Raw genomic sequence first — 21113 nt, 5'->3', positions numbered from 1 at the left:
ATACCACACCCAAGTGTTCACTCTATCTTCCCAATAAAGCACCTGCCAAACACTGGTCAATGATGATAGCTTATTAAAATAGTTACCACAAACAAACAAACAAAGGAACAGAAATAGGCCTTTCAGCTTCAAGTATATTCCCCCATTTGAGAAGACAATGATCGATTTGATTGTAACTGTTCTCCTCGAATTCCATTCCCTTTCATTATCTAGTTCTAGTTTAAAAACTTTTCAGATTCTGTCACAGCAGTCCCTTTGGCAAACCACTTAAAGTTTAAATAACCTGCGAGGGAAACGAAGCTTCTTTTTGTTAATACCTGCTTGAACACGAGAATCTATGGAAACAATTCTTGTTTATCTACTCACTCAACCTTCCATAAGTGTTCAAAAGCTATTTTTAAAAGCATCCCTTAACATGCTTTGTTTCACTGATGCTTCAACATTTAGTGTGGTGCTCAATGTTTTATCTAGAAGAATACTGCCTAACAGTACAAACAGAATGAGTGACAGCAAGTATTATTTGCACTCAGTCTCACTTCAATTGCTTTCCTGTTTTCTTATTCGAGAGCTTGGTTACACTTTGAATAAAAAAAAACAGTTCCCAAATACTTCCTTTGACTCCAAACTTTATTTTAAATTGTCTCCAGTGATTTTGGTACATCTCATAGCCTATAATGAACCATGAGTGTGGACCAATTTGAAAAAAACTGACTTGAAGACTAAATTTACTCTAATCCATCCATATCCAAACAAACAGTCATGTACATTGTTCCATTGCACACTGTTTGCATGGTTCCTGTCCCATTATCCTATCACCCTTATGATCACTGGACCAGTGGTTCCCAGTATTGATTTTAAAATTCTCATCCTGTTTTCAAAGCTCTCCACTGCCTTGGTCTTACCCATCTTTTCCAATCCCACAATCTTCTGAGATATGTGCACTCCTCTCATTCTCATCAATTTGGCAAGAATGGAAAAGCAACATTTTAGTTAAATGAAGAAAGATTGCAGATGAATTGTAAATTTTGCATGCAGGTACAATAGTGATTTAGGAAAGATAATAGAATACTGTCACTTATCAAAAGCGAAATGGAATATTAAAAAAGGTAGCAAAGTTATGCTGCAGTTATACAGGGCATTGGCGAGACCAGCCTACAGGACAATGTACAGTTCCAGTCTCATGTTGCAATGGGACAAAATTGTATTTATAGTTCAGGGAAGGTTTAGTCAATTAATGCAGGGACGAATTTAAGGGAAAAGGCTTGGGTTGGTTGAGTCTATGTCTATTGGAATTGAAAAAATGAGATATCTTCTGGAGAGATAGAAAATCCTGAGGAAACTTGTTACTTAAATGCTGAAAATGGTCTCCCCTCACGGGAGAGAGACTGCCAAACAGAATTTAAAAGCAAAGGAAGAGGAGAAGTCTAAGAGTGGAGTCTGTGGAATTATTTTATCCAAAGGGCAGTAAAGGCAGTTATTAAAAGCAGAGTTAAATAGATCATTTGCAGGAGAAGGGACTCAAAAAAAAGGTACAGTTGGGTAGAAAGGAAAAAGAAACAGACTGCAAGAGATCAGTCACAATCTTATCAAATGGCAGAGGTGGCTCAAAAGGACCAAATGACTTATCCCTCTTCCCAATTCATACATTCAATCCCTTCCCAAATAGAAGTGATTCATCATTGATGATCATATCTTTCAGCTGCCTGGGCCCCATGCTCTGAAAATTGCCTCTCTACCTGACTTTCCTCCTTTAAGGCATTCCTTAAAACCTAGATCTTTGACCAAAATTTCAACCCAGTAGCTTGTGGCTCAGTATCATTTATACTTCATTTTATATGTCCCTATGATGGTTGATAATATTTAAAAGGCACTACATAAATACAAGCTTGCTATTGTTGCACATTGAAGCTTAAAAAGGGATAAAAGTCAAAATGTTAACTTACTCATCTGTTCTATACAGAGCCAAAGCATGTCCTGTGAAATCAATGACCTCTTGTCCAAGGTCAAATTTCTTGTAGACCTCTCGCATGGTAGTCTTTCTCGGTTCAACGCCTTGGTTTGTTTTCGGGTCATGCTCATCAAAACCGACAACAAATATTAAAAATTTTCGAAAACGGCGTTTTTCAAACATGCCCATCAGATCTTAAAAAAAGGAAAAATAAATAAATATTTACTACCACAATGGAGAGTTGAACTTTCTTATTTCCTTCTGCAAGGTTGCATTGTTTGACATCATGCCCCACTTCATCAACTTGACACTTTTGGCTGAAGGATCTTTCACCAGCCCATTTCAAGCTCATCATTTTAAATTACTGGCCACATCATAGTGCCTATATGTAACTGCTGCAGTAATCTAAGATTTATCTGCTTGGCACCTGTAATATGCTGCTGGCCATTTGGGTAAACATATTAAAAGCAGAAAAACAGTGCCGTGAAGTAATCAAATAACACACCTCTAAAATCATTACACAGATACATCAGAACATGAATGCAATGCAGAAAGATGAAAGGATATCATATCACAACAATTCATGGCTTCTAAGTTCAATTAAGAACTCAAGAGTCACGCCTGAATTTTCAAAATATAGAAAATAGGACAAAGTCGGTCAATCTGTCCTTCGAGCCTACTCCACCATTTGTGATGCTTTTGGCTTATTATCCAACTCAATAGCCTGTTCTGCCCACTGTCCAACATCCAAACCCCCTGTAGATAAATCAAGGAGCTGGCTTGGACCCTAACTTCTAGACTATTTAAAAGTGTAAGGTGCTGGTCTTCCAGATGCAATTCAATTGGTCAAACTACTCAGCTTTAAGCAAAAAACATATCTTATTCTTACCCCAGTTAAAACAAACAAATGGAGGATTGGAATAATTGAACACTATTGGAAAACTTAAAATGATAGATTATGCAACTACTAACAGCAGCGACTCCAGTATATCAACATCCCATGAACAAAAGCAAGAGCCAGCTTCCACAGTCAACTTCAAAAGCTCCAACTGTTGAGAGCTAAACTAAAACCCTGATTCTTTGGGAGCCTGACATCACTCATTCTCACTGCTTCTCGTGCTCCAACTTTGAAAAACATCAAGGCATCACAAGCTGCTGACTTGGAACAGACCACTCACCACCTGTCTCAACTTCTCTTCATTAAAAACAAACCAGGACAAAGCATACCACTTAAAGCCAGAGTTTCATCCCAAATCTCTCCTCATACATCTTGCCATCCGCTGGTAAACCTTTACTACATTACCTCAATTGCAAGAACATCCTACCTCAAAACTGCACACAATATTCCATCAGTGGTCTCACCAAAGCCATGTAGAATTACAGCAAACATCCCTACTTGAAAATTCAAATTCTCTTGCTATACAGCCCACATACCACTTGCTTGAGTGCCTGCTGCACATTCAGTGGTTGATACACAACGACACCCAGGGCTGGTTGCACATTCCCCTCGCTTAACCTATAGCCATTCAAATAATCATCTTACAGTCTTTGTTCCCAAAGTGGATAAACTTACATTTATTCAAATTATACTGCATCTGCCATGCATTTTCCCAGTAGCTTAGCAAAACAAATTAAGTTACATACTGCTCACATTCTGCCCAGCTTTACATCATCTCCCAAAATTTGAGATAAAACATTTAGCTCCCTTTTCTCAATTGTTAATATGAATAGCTCAGGTCATAACACTGATCCTGCAGTAGCCAACTCGTCACTGCTTGCCATACAAAAACAAAAACGATTTATTCCTGCTGTTGCCTCTGCCAGTTTTCTATCCATCTCAATACACTACTTCCAACCCCAGGAGTTTCAATTTTACACATTAATCTCATTGTGGGAGATTCCAAAGCTTTTGGAAAGTTCAAATAAACCCCATCGACTGGCTCCTCCTCATCAACTCTAAGTTATACACCCTCGAAGGACTTCAGTCGATTCTTCAAACATGATCTCCCTTTCGTACATCCATGCTGACTATCTGATCCTACCACTGCTCTCCAAGTGCTTAGGTAATGAAACTCTTCTCATGGAATTTAGCATTTTCCTCACTAGAGTTTTGATCAGTTCTTAGCTACCGGCCATTCCAAGTGAATTCCTTCAATTTGCATAATACCAAAAAAATGCTGGAGCAAGTTTTATACTCAAACTTGACAGCAGGTCAATCATCCCAGAATTAAAGGAAAACACTTTGCAAGGTCTTATGTGGACCTACTGCTTTGAACTAGGCTACCTAGAGTCACAACCTGCAGTTCAGTGCCAGAGTGAAACGCCCTCCAAGGACCTGTTTTGCACTATTCACCTGTGGAAGCAACCTCCAAAACATTCAACTACCGAAGCCATCACAGCAGTGAACCCAAGCCCTTCACTCCAGAAAATCAATGTTCAAGCAAGTCAGTAACAATTAAGAGACCAATCTCAAACTCAATTTCATGTGAAGCATTTATCCTTACTAAACAAACTGAAATAACTTTGTGCAACACTTGTGTAATCACCTTGTTCAAAGATGGTGCTGCTTTTTAATCAATTGTGACACTGAAAAAAAAAGGAGCTCAACAAGCTATTCAAATTTAGAGTTCACAGAAAACTTTGAGGACACGTCTGGTGAAGTCATGACACTTATGTGGATGCTTTTAAATAAAAAGATGGAGATCAGATTTGCAACATATTCAGTGAATATTCTGCCTTTCCCCAAGGACTTGGCAGTATTGTATGTTTTTCCCCTCAATTTAACACTATTGTTAACTTCTTTAGTTCACCACGTGATGCATCCTGAGTCTGTGTCTATTTCTGGATTGCATTTTTAAGAGTTTTTTTTTTAAGAAAACAGTCAGTAAATTCCTTTTGACCCAGCTCTGAATTTATTTTCCCACTCCACTTTAGAAAGTTAGCTCATACCCTTGTAATTATCTAAGAAGTAGTTTCAAATACAAGTCTTAGACCCATTTTTCTTTTCCCCTCAGAAAAATTGAAAATTCAAACACCATTGCCTTTACTGCGTGGTCATTAATTAATCCAGCCCCATTGCTCAACACCTAATCTGAATTGTCTGCTTTCTGGTTGGTTCTCGAACAATAACTCGAAAGGATTCATCACAGCATCTTTTTAAAATGTTCAAAAGGATGAAAAACAAAATGTCTCAGACGGAAATAAAGTTTTAGTATTAAAAAAAGTTAAGCTCTTTACTCACCAGAAGCTAAAGCTTCAGTCTCTGTAGATGGGACTTTATGAATTTTCCCTGCTTTGTAGACAAAACTTCCTTCAACCACCTTGAAGTCTAGGTAACGGGTAACTTCTGTGTAAAGCAGCATTTTAACGAGCTGGCCTGAGAAAACCATCAAAAACCCATGTTAAATATACAGAATTTCCTAATAGCACATTGAAAATAGACATCTGAATTCCACTGGAATGTTTTGGCAGTCAATTGATCAAAGGTGATACTTATGGAAAGAGATGAGAAGAACCAAAAAGAAATCCACGGTCAGGCCCTGCCTTACTTCCATGCCTTGAAACAAGCTTTGCAATTAGTTTTACTGTCTACAAGGGCACAGTATGACTTATACCCTTTGGAACAGATGACATTTGTTAAATGCTGCTGTCATTACAGGCAACTCAATCTGATGAATTTAAGAATAAAAGGAAAAGCAGTTTTGTCTGTCTGAGATTTTCCTTCCTGCTAGACGTGATGCAAGTTATTTGATTGACATGTTCATCACCTTGATATTAAGTACACCTTCCATGATTTATATTACGAGCAGCTACACACCTTAGTTAAATAAACACATTGTTAGGAACACCGCTAGAGTCAGAGAATGGTTAATATCAGTGAGGAGACTACCATTCCGTCCATCCTGCTCATGCAATTCCTTGCAAGAGCAGTTCAACTCATTCCACTAACTTTTCCTTGTGCCCCTACAAATTGGAAACTTGGAATCAGAAGTAGGATTGCTGGTACAAGCGATGCAGTACTTTCTACACTAAATCCCACATATTATGGTCAGCTGAAACAAAATAAAATGCTGCTACTTTTTGACTGCATCTTTCCAAAGCAAAACTGTACAAACAAACATAACTGGTGTTAATACCAAACATCTTGCAGTACTTTCAACAACTCTTAATGCACATCGCATACAAACACAGCCCAATAATGGACTCCAAATCAACATGTCCTTTACTGTATCACTGATTATGCTGCTCCTTCACAAGGTTATTTTGCCCTTTGTTTAAGCTCCTCTCCCCCAACCAACCCACATAAGTAAATCACTTGGGAGGTTCAACTAAGGAACCACTGCAACAGGAGAACTTTCTGCTCTTCAAATAGCATAGTGGGGATCTTAAACATCCATCTGAACTGTCAGACGGGGTCTTGGGTCAACAATACAACCAAAAAAGGCAACACCTCCCAGTACCGCACAGCAGTGACAACTTAATTATGGCTCACATTCTTGAGGCACTTGATCTCTCTGTCTCAAGTAAATGTTTAACCAGCTCAGAATGCTACTGGCAATTGGCTAAGTTAATATGTCCATTATTTTGCCTTGCAGTTGGAATGAGTTTTGAAATTCCAGTTCTAATTTTCCATTTTCACATGATAAATGAAATATGCTATTCATTACCATTTGCCATAAGGAATTTGGGTATCAGATCTACATTCCAGTCCCTGCCTCTTCCCATAGATTCTGGAGGGTTCCCGGCAACCTTGAACCTTTTAAACAGCTGAAAGTAAAAGCAAAACATATTTAGCTTCATTTTGTCAGGTAATTTATTAAAAACAAAGTAGACATTGTAGTGTTTTTGCTAATTTTTTTTGAGGACTGCAATCTCAAATTGAGATTCACTTCACCATATTAAATAATGCATCACTTTTCAAAACCTCAGACCTTCCCAAGTGCCTTCCCAAAATTCTTCTATTGCAATAAACATCCAAATGTAAAATTGTTCCACTGCATATTTCTTGAATAAAATCAAGGCACTTTCAAATCAAATGGTAGAGAACAATAATAAAATTGCTTTTAGAGAGCTATTATAGTATTACCTGTTCTATTTGCCTGAATCCATTCTCAAATTTCCTTTATGTATTAAGAACTTAACGTCAATACCTGGTAATAATCTATAGCTGGATGCAACTTATTTACACCAATCTACAGTTGAGTTGATGGAATGGGTATTTGGAATAATCCTATATTAGGGGTTCACCCTGAAGAATTATGGATACGGCCATCATGCGGCTAAGCCAGGAAGGTTTCCCTTCCTGTTCTACATGGACTTAGTAGTTAGCTAATCTCAGTCAGCCAGATCACGTTTCAATTTCATTTAGACATTGAAGAATAAAGCAGACAAGGCAGAAGAAACAATTAGTAGAAATAAAAACAAAAAAGTGCACTTCATTTTAAAAAAGTGAAACAGGTTGAGATCAATGAACTCATTACATGTACTTCACTGACACTGGGATCCATTACATGAATAATGGCCACCCTCAGGCCAATGAAAAAAAGAATACCTCCTGTCTGTTCTCAAAGATTTACACAAAAATTCAGCTGGAGCAGAAGAAACAGGAGTAAGCCATTTGGCCCACTGAGCCTGTTCAGTCATTCAAGAAAATCACAGCTAACATAGCTGGGCTTTCAATTCCATTTTCCTTCCTGACCCCAAGTCCACTTAGATCAAAAACCTGTCTTTTGAAAATATTTATAGGGTGTAAATCTGTATTACTCTGTGGAACTAACAATTCAGAAGTTCTCTTATCTGTCATTCAGGGGAGACCTCTTGTTCTAGAAATTACTCAGAATGGGGAAAAAACATCCTCTCAGAACCAAATCACTCTAGTCTCTCAGAATCCTATGTTTAAGATTCTCTACAGTGAGAAAACAAGCCCTTTGACCCTCCGAAGAGTAACCCATGCAGACCCATTTTCCTCTGACTAATGCACCTAACACTATGGACAATTTAGCATGACCAATTCACCTGACCCTCACATCTTTGGACTGTGGGAGGAAACCGGTGCACCTGGAGGAAACCCACGCAGACACGGGGAGAATGTGCAAACTCCATACAGACAGACAGTTGCCCGAGGCTGGAATCGAACCTAGGACCCTGGTGCTGTGAGGCAGCAGTGCTAACCACTGAGCCACCATGCCGCCCCTCATGCTTCTAAACCTGAATGGTCATAAGCCCAACCTTCCCTCAAAGCCAAGCCCTCCATTCATCTAACCTAATCCAAAACAAATCAGCCTCGTAAATAAGACCATAAAAAATAGGAAAGGAGTAGGCTGTTCAGCTGCTCAAGCTTGCTCTGCCATTTGGTAGGAACATGGCTGACCAGACATTCCTCATGTCCACTTTCCTGTATTTTCCCTGTGAGCCTTAATCCCCCATCAAAAATTTCAGGTCTTAAATATGCACGAGGACTCTGCAGCCACAGCTCTCTGTAGCAAAGAGTTCCAAAGACATTCCACATTCAGAAGAAATTCCTCCTCATCTCAGTCTTAAATTGTGCCTCTTTATTGTCAGACCATGTCATCTGATTCTACACCCTCCCATGAAGGGAGACATCCTCTCAATATTGACTGTCAAGCTCACTAACAATGCGATAAACAAACCTTTCATTCTTCTCAACTCCTGTGGGCACAGTCCAAATCTGCTTAGCTCATAAGATAATCCATCCACAAGGGATCATCCTAATGAACCTATCCTCAACAGCCTTCAATGAATTGATAATTTCCCTCAAGTAATGCGACCAGAATTGCTCACAGTACCACAGATATTGTCTCAACAGAACCTTGTACATTTGCAGCAGGACTTCCCAACTCTTCTACTCCAACCCCCTTGAAAACTCAATGGGCCAAAATTCAATTATAGTCAGAGGTATACAGCCTTGCTAATTACTTGTTGCACATGTGCGTTAGCTTTCTGCGATTTTCTCCATTTAAATAATATTATGTTCTTTTGTTCTCCCTTCCAAAAAGGAACTCCACATTTCCAACTATATCCGATTTGCCAACATTTTGTTTGGATTTATATAATTTATCAATATCTCTGAATTGTTTGTTTCCCTCTCGCAATGTGCCTTTCCACTGATTTTTATTTTGTCTGCAAATCTGGCTACACTACATTCACTTCCTTCCTCCAAGCCATTAATATATAGTCAAAAGTTGATTCTGACTGGTCCCACGTCACCAACCTGAAAAAGAACTCTTTATCACCACTTGCTGTTTCCTGCTCATGAGCCAATTCTCTATCCATGACAATATCCTATGTCCAACACATATAACTTAGCTCACCTCACAAAAAGTAATCTTGCCCAACAGCCTCTGGAAGCCCAAATACACATATCTACTAGTTCCCTTCTATCTTCTCAGACTTCTTCAAACAAAAAACTTCACATTCCAGATGTGTTGCTCATTACTTACTACATTTGATCCAACATTGAGAGTCATGTGCTAAGTTTCCCAGATGCTTTGGTATTGCAATATTCTGCAATCATTCATTCACAATCTAACTAACATTTTGCTTTGTTTCTTCCTGCCAAATTGGAAAACCTCAAATGGTACAGCAGTTATAATTGGAAATAGTTGGCCCTAAGACCGTCAGTCAGTCATTTGGCCAGGACAGGGCAAATAAGTAACTGTAATTCAGTGAATCTAATACATACCTTAGTGTGCTTACTTCAGTCAGGAAACCCAAAACAGTAACAAATTAAAAATGCATTAAACCAAAGAACTTAAAAAGAAACACAGTTCACAGTTTTTAGCTCTTAGTAGAATTAGATGAACACTGCCATCCAGAGAAACAGAACCACAATTTCATTGATGGGATGGGGAAAGTAGAAATGGAGAAACAATAAACAAAGTTTTGTGAAAGCTCAAAATTGACAATTTTGGTAGACCTTCCAGAATGCCGAAACCTCTATGTGACTGGCAGGTATAGACACTGCAGAGAGATGAAAGGCAGGAAAAATAAAAGGCACAATTCACACCTATAGCAAGTACGTCAACTACTTTTACAAGGAGACAAAAAACATCTGTTGACAGACTATTCAAATGTTGCAAAGTTCTGCTTAGTGTCAAAATTTAACTGATATTGCAACTGCAGGCAGCCATTTCAGTGGCTGTGCAGACAATTGACTGAAAGAGTTCCAACAGAGGGTGATAACAGCACGAAAGAGCCAAATAAAACAAAAGCAAAAAAGAGAAATAGGATCCTCTTACATCTTCCAAAGGAGTTATTGATGCACTTTCTCCTCCATAGTAGGGATTCCGGTCCATGTGAAGCACCTTCTTTCCATTCACTGACATGATACCAGACAAGATACATTCCTTCAAAACAAAACAAAGGTAGAATTAAATGCCTGAAAACAGGAGGCTGCTCTTCAGCTAGAAAAAAGAAAGTATGAGGGGTTAAAAAGAGCATACAAATTTGCATTTGTATAAATGATAATCTTAAACTCCAATAATAAATTCTCCAAAGTGCTATGGATCAGACCAGACCCCCTCAAAATTTATTTTAAAAAGGTAGCCTAGACCCTAACCGTTTCTTATTTTAAAGAAAGTAAATTGGAGGTGCTGCGTTCCAGATGCAATTCAATTGGTCAAACTACTGGATGTTAAGCCAAATACAAATTCACTCAAATAGTGAAAATACAAACAAACAAAGGAATTTAGAATACCTTAACCAAATAACAGATACCAGTAACCCCTAACTAACTATTCCATTATAGTAACATCCCATAAACACACCCTTGACAAATTCAGAGAAAAAAATGCCTTGCATGCAACTCCAGCAGCCTAGGATGAAACATATCCAGAGAGAAACTGACAGTGTGTAGCAAATCAGCAGAGATTCACTGGCTTCCAACCCTACCAAGACCTTAGCAATAACTGTTGCTGAGGAAAATTAAAAGTTCTAGTTCTGAGAGAGCTCAACCACACCTGTTCAGGCTGCTTCTAGTGTTCCATTTTAACACAAAAAGAGAGACACAAAGTTTCATAGGTTGTTTATCTTCTTATAATCTGCTTATCATCAGTCTCCCAGATCACACTCTAAAAAGAAATCAGGACAAAACACACCTCTTCTATCCACAAAAGAAACATCTGGATTGAAACAATTACTTGTTCAAGTGCAAAGTACTGTGATCATTCTTGGCTAGCAATTGATGCATAGAAAAGGCTCTATTTAAATCAAGTTTAATCACTAACCAGTTAATTCTTACTTTTACATTTGTCCTGACTGAGGGATAAATGTTCTTTAGGACACCCAGAAGTAGTCTCTGCGAGATGGAGAATAAAAATAGCAAATCATCTTAAAACAGGAAATAGCTCCAATCAGCCTTATTTAAAAATTCATCCATAGGCTGTGGGCAGTGCTGGCTAGGATCAACTTCTAGTTGCCTTGGAGGTAGTGTTGGTCATTTTCTATTCTGAAATGGAAGTACACTTGTTATTGCTAAAACTTCCAAATAACACCTTGGTGTCAATTTCTGCCCCTTTACAATTTTCTTAAGCAAGTTTAAGCCGGAATGTTCAAATGTTGCTTTTCCAGCAGTCTCCAAAAACCCTTTTGACTTTCAGCCTTATCCATCCTCCAAAATGCCCCAGAAGACTACCTTTTATCACTGCATAAAAGGAGAATTGTATGTACACAGATGAAGTTGGACCCAGTTTAGCTTACTGTAGTGTTAAACTCAGCAACAAATTGATTAGTTATTCATATGCTATTCAAAAAAATTTGAATTGTATTAACTGTTCATGGACTGGTTTAAAAAAAAACTGTTACACAGATTGAAAGCAGCAGCAAAAAACTCTTCCTGGAGATGAATGAGCAATTGTTATAAAAGGAGTTATAGCAGGACAGAATTAACCATCCTTGTGAACAAACAAACTTGTTTCCTGGGAGATAGGAGATAACACTTATTTGATACTCTGCTGCCTCATGGCAAAGGGACAATTAGATCTTCCTGCAGTAGCAATGTTTTGAAGTAAAAGGAGTTAAATGCAGGAAAAGGCTGTGTTTTAAGCACAAAGCTAAACCCAAATGTAACAAGGAACAAAGGAGCTATTTTTGATAAGACGACAAGCTGCAGACCTCAAGGTCTCGGAAAATATAAATCGATATGGGGGATCAAAGAATCTATCGGATCAAAAAAAAAGTCACACCATAAAACTTGAAAGACAGAAAAAGAATCTAACACCAAAACAATTCAACAGCAGAACTTCGAAAAACAACACTTCACAAGAACTGAACCCTGGGCATGTTCAGACATAATACTTAATTGAAGTCATAGATCTGTATAACAAGGAAATAGGCCCTTCAGTCCCCTCATCCATGTCGACCAGATATCCTAAAATTAATCTAGTCCTATTTGCCAGGATCTGGCCCATATCCCTCTAAGCCCATCCTATTCATGCCTTTTAAAATGCTACAATTATACCAGCCTCCACCACATCCTCTGGCAGCTCATTCCATACATGCTCACCCTCTACGTGAAAACAGTTGCCCCTCAGGTCCCTTTTATATCTTTCCCCTCCCACCTTAAACCTATGCCCTCTAGTTCAGGAACTCCCGTATCCTGGGAAAATGCCTGGTCTATTTACCCCATCCATTGCCCCTCATGATTTTATAAACCTCTACAAAGGTCACCTCTCAGCCTCCGACACTAGGAAAAATAGCTCCAGCCTATTCAGCCTCTCCCCATAGCTCAAACCCTCCAACGATAGTTAGATTTCACCATTCGAGTAATAACCAAGTTGGGTTGCAGGCTCATACTTTCTTAATTGAGGGGTCTTAATAAAAAGTTTAAATTATTATTGGAGTATTTGATGGTTTGTCACAAAATTCAAGTCACACGATTTTTCATCTTATCAATTTAGAAGGCTTAAAACAATATTGCACCTGACATGTAATGCCATTTTACTTATTGAGATGGGAAACTAGAGACTAGAGGAGCAGATTAAAAAGTGCCTTATTTGTAACTATGCATTTAGAGACCAGAAATCCTGAGAACCAGCACAAATATGGAGTGATGCAATTATGCACTTAACACAAGCTTTTTCCATTACTGACCTCTGTCAAAAAATGAAGGAAAACATACTCTCATTAAACCTCTTCCTAGAAGTGAATTAAAAACTGTACTACATCGGAAATAGAAAGTTCTCCTCCCCCCCCCCACCTACTTTTCTTCCTTTCTCCCAAACTCCTGACTTCTGGAGTACAGTTCCAAAGTCAGGTGATCCCAGGTATCCTGTGTGCACTGCCAACACAAATATATTCTAAAGATCACTGAATAACTGACACATGATACTGGTGCAAAGTGCATGTGGGATTAAGTTTGACAACATTGTTCACCACTATTCTTCCTATTAGACATGGGGACACCACCTACCATATACGTAGCAGGTACTCATGTGACTCAGCTGACACTGTCACTCATCACTGGAGGCAAGGATGCCCTAAGGCGTGATATACTGGCACAATCTAGCAGATGCTTCAACAACGGATGAGTGGACACCACCTAACGATTGCCAGACAGGATGTTCCCTCCCAGTCAGGGAATACTTTGGTGGTCAAAGTCGGAATGTCCCTTCAAGTGGCCATCCTCCAAGGCAGATTTCGGGATACGCAGCAACGAATAGTGGCCAAGCAGAGGTTGATAGTTTGACATATGTAGTATGTTGCAAACCTCTCAAGTAAGGTATAACTATAGTAAATCCAAGTAAACGTGACGTTTATGAGAAATCAATTCAGCCGATTAAAAAATAAAGTGGGTGCACCATGGAATTGCTGGTCTCATTGAAGAGGGCTTTGATACTCAAAAGGTTGAATCCGAGGCTAATTTTATTCCAAGTTTTGTAGATTGAGAACCAATAGCTGCCAATTTGCTCAGCAATTCCTTTAGTTACCGCAAGATCAGAAAAAGCAGAAACCCCATTTTTGAAAAATAAAATTGCAGGATACAGAAACACCAAATTATAACTGCAAGAGAGGCATGACAGATAGTCTGAAAACTTTTAATATAAATTAGCTATTTAAAAGCCTTCCTGAACTAACAGTAGAAGTGCAGCCCTGTTTGACATAAATTCCGGCTTTTTGCTTAATAGAATACACTATTCATTGTAATACATTCCCCAGCAAATCTAAGACTGATCACAAACTGGTAATGTCCTTCTAAGTGCCCTCTGCTTTATGACTCATTCCTACAATGGCCAACCAACCTACAGCAGGGGAAAAACAAAAATAGCTGGAAAACCTCAGCAAATCTGGCAGCATCTGTGAACAGAAGTCAGAGTTAACATGTTGGGTCCAGTGGCTCTCTCTCAATATACGTTGGGTCCAATAATAGAGCTCCACGTGCAAACAAAACCACCTGCTGCCTCACTTAACAAATGCAATACTGAAAAGAAGTCTGACAATCTCTGGCAAGGTACAATACACACATAACCCTATGTACCAATGAAGGGTGGAGTTTCAGAGAGAATCGTGGCACTTCTGTATGTATGAGGAAGGCTGCACTTTACCTGGTTTAAGAACAGGCAATACTTTTACTTGCTGTTTAAAGTGGGAGAACTTGTTAGTACTGGGAATTATGTATCAGTTTTCCACCAGTGATTTCTTTTTTGAAAAAAGGCAAATGATTTGAACATTTATCTGCTAAGTTTCAAGCAATTGGATAACAACGCATTAATATTGCTTTTCAAGTAGTGCTACTTACTTGAACTCATCTAATTTTTGAAATTAGCTCTGATATTTAATATACAGGAGGTATTATAGGGTCAAAGAACCTCTTCTGTACTATATGGGACTAAAAAGAGGTATGTGAGATTGCAAAATTAAAAAGAACTCCAGAAACAATGATGTCAACATTTTGATTTAATGTCCAAAGCTTTAAAAAAGTTACAAACCAGAGGGCAAAGTGGAAGGCAGCAGAAAGGGTGGTGCTGGAAAAGCACAGCAGGTCAGGTAGCATGAGAGGAGCAGGGGAAAAAAAAAAACCAACATTTCGGGCAAAAGCCCTTCATAAAGGAATTCCCTGAAGGGCTTTTGTCCGAAACGTTGATTTTTCCTGCTCCTCACATGCTGCCTGACCTGCTGTGCTTTTCCAGCACCACTGATAGAGATTCTGATCTCCAGCATCTGCAGTCCTCACTTTCACCTAGCAGAACGAGCGGTCAACCTAGGTACAGTGAAATGACAAGGTTTCAGGGTGGCTTCATGCAGTCATGTGTGAGGATAGTGTCAGATGGACAAGTGTTGCATACCATGACAGTAAATCCCTTGGGAGGCATGATTTGGAGATGCCGGTGTTGGACTGGGGTGCACAAAGTTAAAAATAACAACACCAGGTTATAGTCCAACAGGTTTAATTGGAAGCACAGGAGCTTTCGGAGCTCCACTCCATCAGGTGGTAAGGAGCAGCACTCTGAAAGCTAGTGTGCTTCCAATTAAACCTGTTGCACTATAATCTGGTGTTGAGATTTTTAACGTTGTAGCTATTCCTCCTAAGGGAAAACAACCATTAGTATACATTTCAATATCATCCCTTTTAAAATCACAATTCTTACTCACTGCCAACATTTCCCCAACTTGACAGATCTAATTCGTGTAAATGGGCCTTGGTAGCCCAGCAGACATTAAACTCAAGGTCTTAGATTTGAGATGTATCCATTCACAAGACAATATAAAGAAGAGCCTTTCCCCTGAGAACTAATGTCACTTCCAAGTCACATGCCATTCAAAATAGGTTGAATATTTCACTCATCCAAAAGTGCTGACCTTCCATATTGAACATAATCCAGAGCACTTCAGATGATTGTCTCTTTACTACCACGATTTTTTCTACCCCCCCCACCCAAAAAGTATATCTCAAGATGGGCTGGACAACAGTCACCGATATGATAAGAACAAAGTTAAAAATTAAATGCTAAAATGTTAAAACAGGAGCATGATCCATCAGTCAAAGAAAACCCCCAAAAAAACCCCAAAAATAACCACAAGAACGCAAACTCCTGTTGGATGCATTCCCTGAAAAATAGGCAAGTAATTTCTAAGTATATATATATTTTGTCATGAACTTGTTCAGTAAGGTTCTTACACACCTCTGGAAAAGATGGGACTTCAACATGGGTCTTTTGGCTCAGACACAATCGTACACCATGAAAACAGACCCTTCAGACCAGCTCATTCATGCTCAACCAAGTTTCCCAAACTAAAATAGTCCCACTTGCCTGCATTTGGCCTATATCTCTCCAAACCTTTCCTAATCACGTACTTATCCAAATATATTTTACATGTTACTGGACCTGCATCTATCACTTGGTTTGGCAGCTTGTTCCACATACAGACTACCCTCTGAAAACACTACCTCAGGTCCCTTTTAAATCTTTCTCCTCTCACCTTAAAAATATGACTCCAGTTTTAAACTCCCCTACCCTAGGGAAAAGATCTTAGTTATTCACCTTATCTGTACTTCTCATTAGGTTATAAACCTGTTTATGGGCACCCCTCAACCTCCAGGGAGAAAAGTCACAGCTGATCCAGCCTCTTATAATTCAAACCCCTTCAGTTCAGGCAACATTCTGGCAAAAATCTTCTGAATCCTCTCCAATTTAATAATATCCTTCCAACAGCAGGGTGACCAAAACTGTACACCGCACTCCAGAAGAGGCCTCACCAATGTCCTGTACAACTTCAACATGTCGTCTGAACTCCTATGCTCAATGGTCTGAGCAACAAAGGCATGTATGCCAAACACCACCTCAACCACCCCGTCTACCTGCACTACAACTTTCAGATCTGAACCCCTCAGTCGCTGCTCGACAACACACAAAGAGGTAGGGACAATATCACTATGCTTCAACAGCTGTTTTGCAGAAGTTTTATAAATTTAATGTTTTGAAAAACATTTAACCTATTTGCCTCAACCTGTTCAGAGATGATATTACACACTTCTGGAGCAGGTGGGACTTCAACCTGGGCCTTCCAGCCCAGGAGCAGGGACTCTACCACTGCAAAGGAGGGCCCTCAAATACATTATCTTTTAATAGCCCTAATTCTCCACACCTGAGTGTAACACTATTTTAGGGCCTTGGCAATCACCTTACAGGTATTTATTATCAGCATCAAGGCTGAATAAACTCTTGCAATGCTATAGCCTATTTGGCAGATATCTGCCTTTTATCGGAGAAGCATACAAATGCCCAAGACTAAAAAAGAGAAAAATAAGAAACACAAATGTTTAAATATGCAGTGCCTCTGCAGTGCAAAGACTTAACCAAAACTAGTACAACAGATTACATGTGGTAACCCTTGGGCTCAGTGTTAAATACATGCATGGGACAAACAGAGTACACTTAAGTTTGCTGAAATGGGAAGAGCCAAATATGTAGGTGATGTTGTGAACAAGTTGAGAATAAATGTTAAACAATGTGGAAGTGTTGCAGTCAAAGCAATGCGCTGACTGATAGACTGAACTGGTCATCATCAAGGCCAATGATATGTATTAAAGGGCTTATGTCCAAAACGTCGACTCTCCTGCTCCTCGGACGCTGCCTGACTGGCTGTGCTTTTCCAGCACCACAGTGATTCTGGTCTCCAGCATTTGCAGTCCTCGCTTTCTCCTATATCATTGGCTAGACCTCTTCCAGATTACTTTGCAGTTTTGGTCCCTTCACAAGTCTTCTTTAAAAAAGGTTCAGAAGAGAACTAGAACACACCTCAATTTAAAAAGGGTTAGTGTTATAGACCAGACTAGACCCATCCATCCATAGTACTATAAAAGGAGATTAACTAGAAATTTAGGTTCTAGGCTAAGGCAAATGGAAGGTACTAAATTTCAGGTGTGATTAGATTGGTCCACCTATAGGCTTTTAACAAAATACTTCATTCTTACAACAGTTAATATGTATTTTAAAAAATGGCATAACTAACTCTTAAGACATTTAAGATGATATTGTATTACATTTAACTACTAATCATCAACTGTTCCAATATAGGCAGCATCCCACAAACTCAGGCAAAAATGAAATTCAACAAAACCATTATGCGCTGACTCTCTCCAGTCCAGAACAAAGAAACAATCTGACCATGTTAATTTTTTAAAAGGAAGCCTCGCTGTCTAAGACTTCACTATAAACAGACAGGAACTCAAGTTTTGGCTCAGTGGAAAACCCTCAACTGAATAAGGAAATCAAAAGCCTTCCTGCATCTGTTTGAACCCTAAGTCCACCCATCAATTCTTTTGTCTCACTTCCTTAAAAAAAAGCCAGGAAGAACTCAAAAGCTGTTTACCAATTGCCTGTCTGAAGGAGACATTTTGGTACCCCAGTGGCAACACCTTTTTGCAAAAAAGGACAGAGCACATCTCAGAGGCTTGAAACGCTGTCAATTTAGTTCAGACAAAATAGAGATTCATAAAACAAAATTGCAACTCATGGTAGATTATTTTGGTTTCAGATTGCAGACATGCATTAGAACCTGATAGATGTAGCAGTAAGCTAAATGTTAGGTGGTTCTTCTTCTCCCCAGAAAACAGGAAGCCTTGAACATACAAACAGCAGAGTTAGGAGCAGAGGAGGGCCTTCAGTGCCCCAGGCCTCTGCCATTCAAATTATCGTGACCAATTTGCTTTCCACATTCCATCTACCTACGGCAACTTTTGATTCTCTTGCCGAAAGAAAAGTCTACAACTATCTTGAAAATATTGAATGACCCTGCCTTCAGAGTTCCAAAGTCTCACAAGGCTAAGTGAAACTTCTCACCTGTGCAGAATAGGCCCATAATTTTGAAACACGTGTTTTAATACAGGCTTCCTTTTATCCACAGTGCATGTTACATGGTCAGAAGAACATCAATAAATTAAACATAATTTCCCTTTCAAGAAGACATGCTGACTCTTCTTAATTAACTTAAATTTTTCTAAGTGCGGAGCTAGAATCTCTTTACTGATTGAACTCCCTTCCCACAAGCTTACTAGCTAATAGTATGCTCTTTTCTGCCACCCTCCCTTTATGAAATATATGCAAGTTAATTTGGCAGTTATGTAGTAACTTAGTGGTGTAATGCATGCATAGGGTTGTGTTACATGGCTCAGGCAACATATAATGGTAGCACACTACTGCTAACGACGATGGTGGTGCGCAATGTGATAGGTTAAGTCTAAGCAGTAAATTAGGTTGGCAGAAAATAATTAGTTTAGAAAGACAAAGCAAGCTAATATGATTGGTTATGCTAATGCTACCAGATAAGCATGGGAACTAGAAAAGTATGAACAGAAGAAGCTCAAGAGGTGGGTGGGCAGACAGAAAATGCAAGCTGTGGCAATCAGAAAATATATTTGCAAATAAAAGTTTAACTTAGTCAAGGATTGTGTGTATCTCCTGGCAATTTTCTCAGAGTATTGGGTGATCGCTCCACAATACCTTCTTGAAGGAAGTTATATTTGCTATTTTCCATTCAGATGGAATCTTGAAATTTAACAAACTTTGGAAAAAGAACACTATCAAAGACCAAAGATAACGTTGTCACAAAATGGACACAGTTTGAATCCTACACTGACAGCTAAGACAATTAGAATTAATAAAAATCTGTAATTATTTTAAAAATTAGTCTGAAAGTCATGAAACCATTGTCAAATCATTCCCACCTGATCTACTTCACTCATCAGACTAGCTTAAGCATCTATTTTAAAGGCCTCAGCATGAACTCCATAGCACCATAGAAAGAGATAGTCATAGGTAAGGTCCTAGGGAGTGTTACTGAACAAAGAGACCTTGGAGTGCGGGCTCATAGCTCCTTGAAAGTGGAGTCACAGGTAGATAGGATAGTGAAGGTGTTTGGTATGCTTTCCTTTATTGGTCAGAGTACTGAGTACAGGAGTTGGGAGGTCATGTTGCAGCTGTACAGGACATTGGTTAGGCCACTGTTGGAATATTGCGTGCAATTCTGGTCTCCTTCCTATTGGAAGGACGTTGTGAAACTTGAAAGGGTTCAGAAAAGATTTACAAGAATGTTGCCAGGGTTGAGGATTTGTGCTATAGGGAGAGGCTGAACAGGCTGGGGCTGTTTTCTCTGGAGTGTCGGAGGCGGAGGGTGATCTTATGTAGGTTTACAAAATTATAAGAGGCATGGATAGGATAAGTCAGCAAAGACTTGCCCCTGGGATCAGGGAGTCCAGAACTAGAGGGCATAGGTTTAGGGTGAGAGGGGAAGATATAAAAAGAGAGAGACCTAAGGGGCAGCTTTTTCACAGAGGGTGGTATGTGTATGGAATGAGCTGCCAGAAGATGTGGTGGAGGCTGGTACAATTGCAACATTTAAGAGGCATTTGGATGGGTATATGAATAGGAAAGGTTTGGAGGGATATGGGCTGGGTGCTGGCAGGTGGGACTAGATTGGATTGGGATATTTGGTCGGCATGGACGGGTTGGACCGAAGGGTATGTTTCCATACTGTACATCTCTATGACTAGAAGACTTGCCATTCTACTGTTTCCTCAATATCACTTCTACAGTGTTTGTAATTCACTAAATTTCCTCTGCTTTCCACTTCCTGATTTTAATTAAAGGAATGCTTTACAAAGCCTCTATCGTAAAAAGCAAAGCTAAATATTTGTTTATTCCATCTGTTAGGTTCCCCTCTTGAGATTCTTATACAACTTCTGTGAACAACCACGATTTATTTCAGCAAGAAGCAGCCCTTGAGGGGGCCACTTAACACTCTTCACAAGGCTTGCAGAGCCATATCAAGAGATCCCCCTGAACAAGGGAACCATCCTCCCTTTATACAGGGTTTTACATCACAGTCAGTCATGCATGCAAGACACCACCCCCTGCCACTCCCCCATAGTCACATGCCACCCAAAAACAGTGAAGTGATTAGATTATTTCCAGAAACAAATGTGTGATGAGGTTACTCCTTAAACTGCAACATTTACAGAGTATGATTAGGTTGTCACAAGACAAAAATAATTTATACAATGCCTTATGGCACTGTACTACTTTTTCAAGTTTCATTTATTCAAATTCTCAGCTCTGCAATTTATTTAAAATAGCAAATAATTATAATTGTATGGCTGTTCAACTTTTAAATGAATAAGTTTTTTTCCTCAAGATTATGAACGCCAAAA

The 21113-nt window shown here is 39.2% G+C and overlaps 1 protein-coding gene across 1 annotated transcript in view; it reads right to left on the bottom strand.

Annotated features, from left to right (window-relative positions):
* LOC140483596 (rab GDP dissociation inhibitor alpha) overlaps positions 1-21113 on the bottom strand; it is a 50173-nt gene that overhangs the window by 15758 nt on the left and 13302 nt on the right. Inside the window, exons 2-5 of the mRNA XM_072581838.1 lie at positions 10207-10314; positions 6616-6715; positions 5190-5324; positions 1944-2142 (exon numbers count right to left, since the gene is read on the bottom strand). Of these exons, the coding sequence (XP_072437939.1) occupies positions 1944-2142; positions 5190-5324; positions 6616-6715; positions 10207-10314 (542 nt within the window). The remainder of the gene's footprint in view (positions 1-1943; positions 2143-5189; positions 5325-6615; positions 6716-10206; positions 10315-21113) is intronic.

This window comes from Chiloscyllium punctatum, chromosome 12, assembly GCF_047496795.1.
Source record: "Chiloscyllium punctatum isolate Juve2018m chromosome 12, sChiPun1.3, whole genome shotgun sequence".
NCBI lineage: Eukaryota > Metazoa > Chordata > Chondrichthyes > Orectolobiformes > Hemiscylliidae > Chiloscyllium > Chiloscyllium punctatum.
The sequence above is the reverse complement of the archived record's forward strand: the minus strand, read 5'-3'. Positions and strand labels throughout refer to the sequence as shown.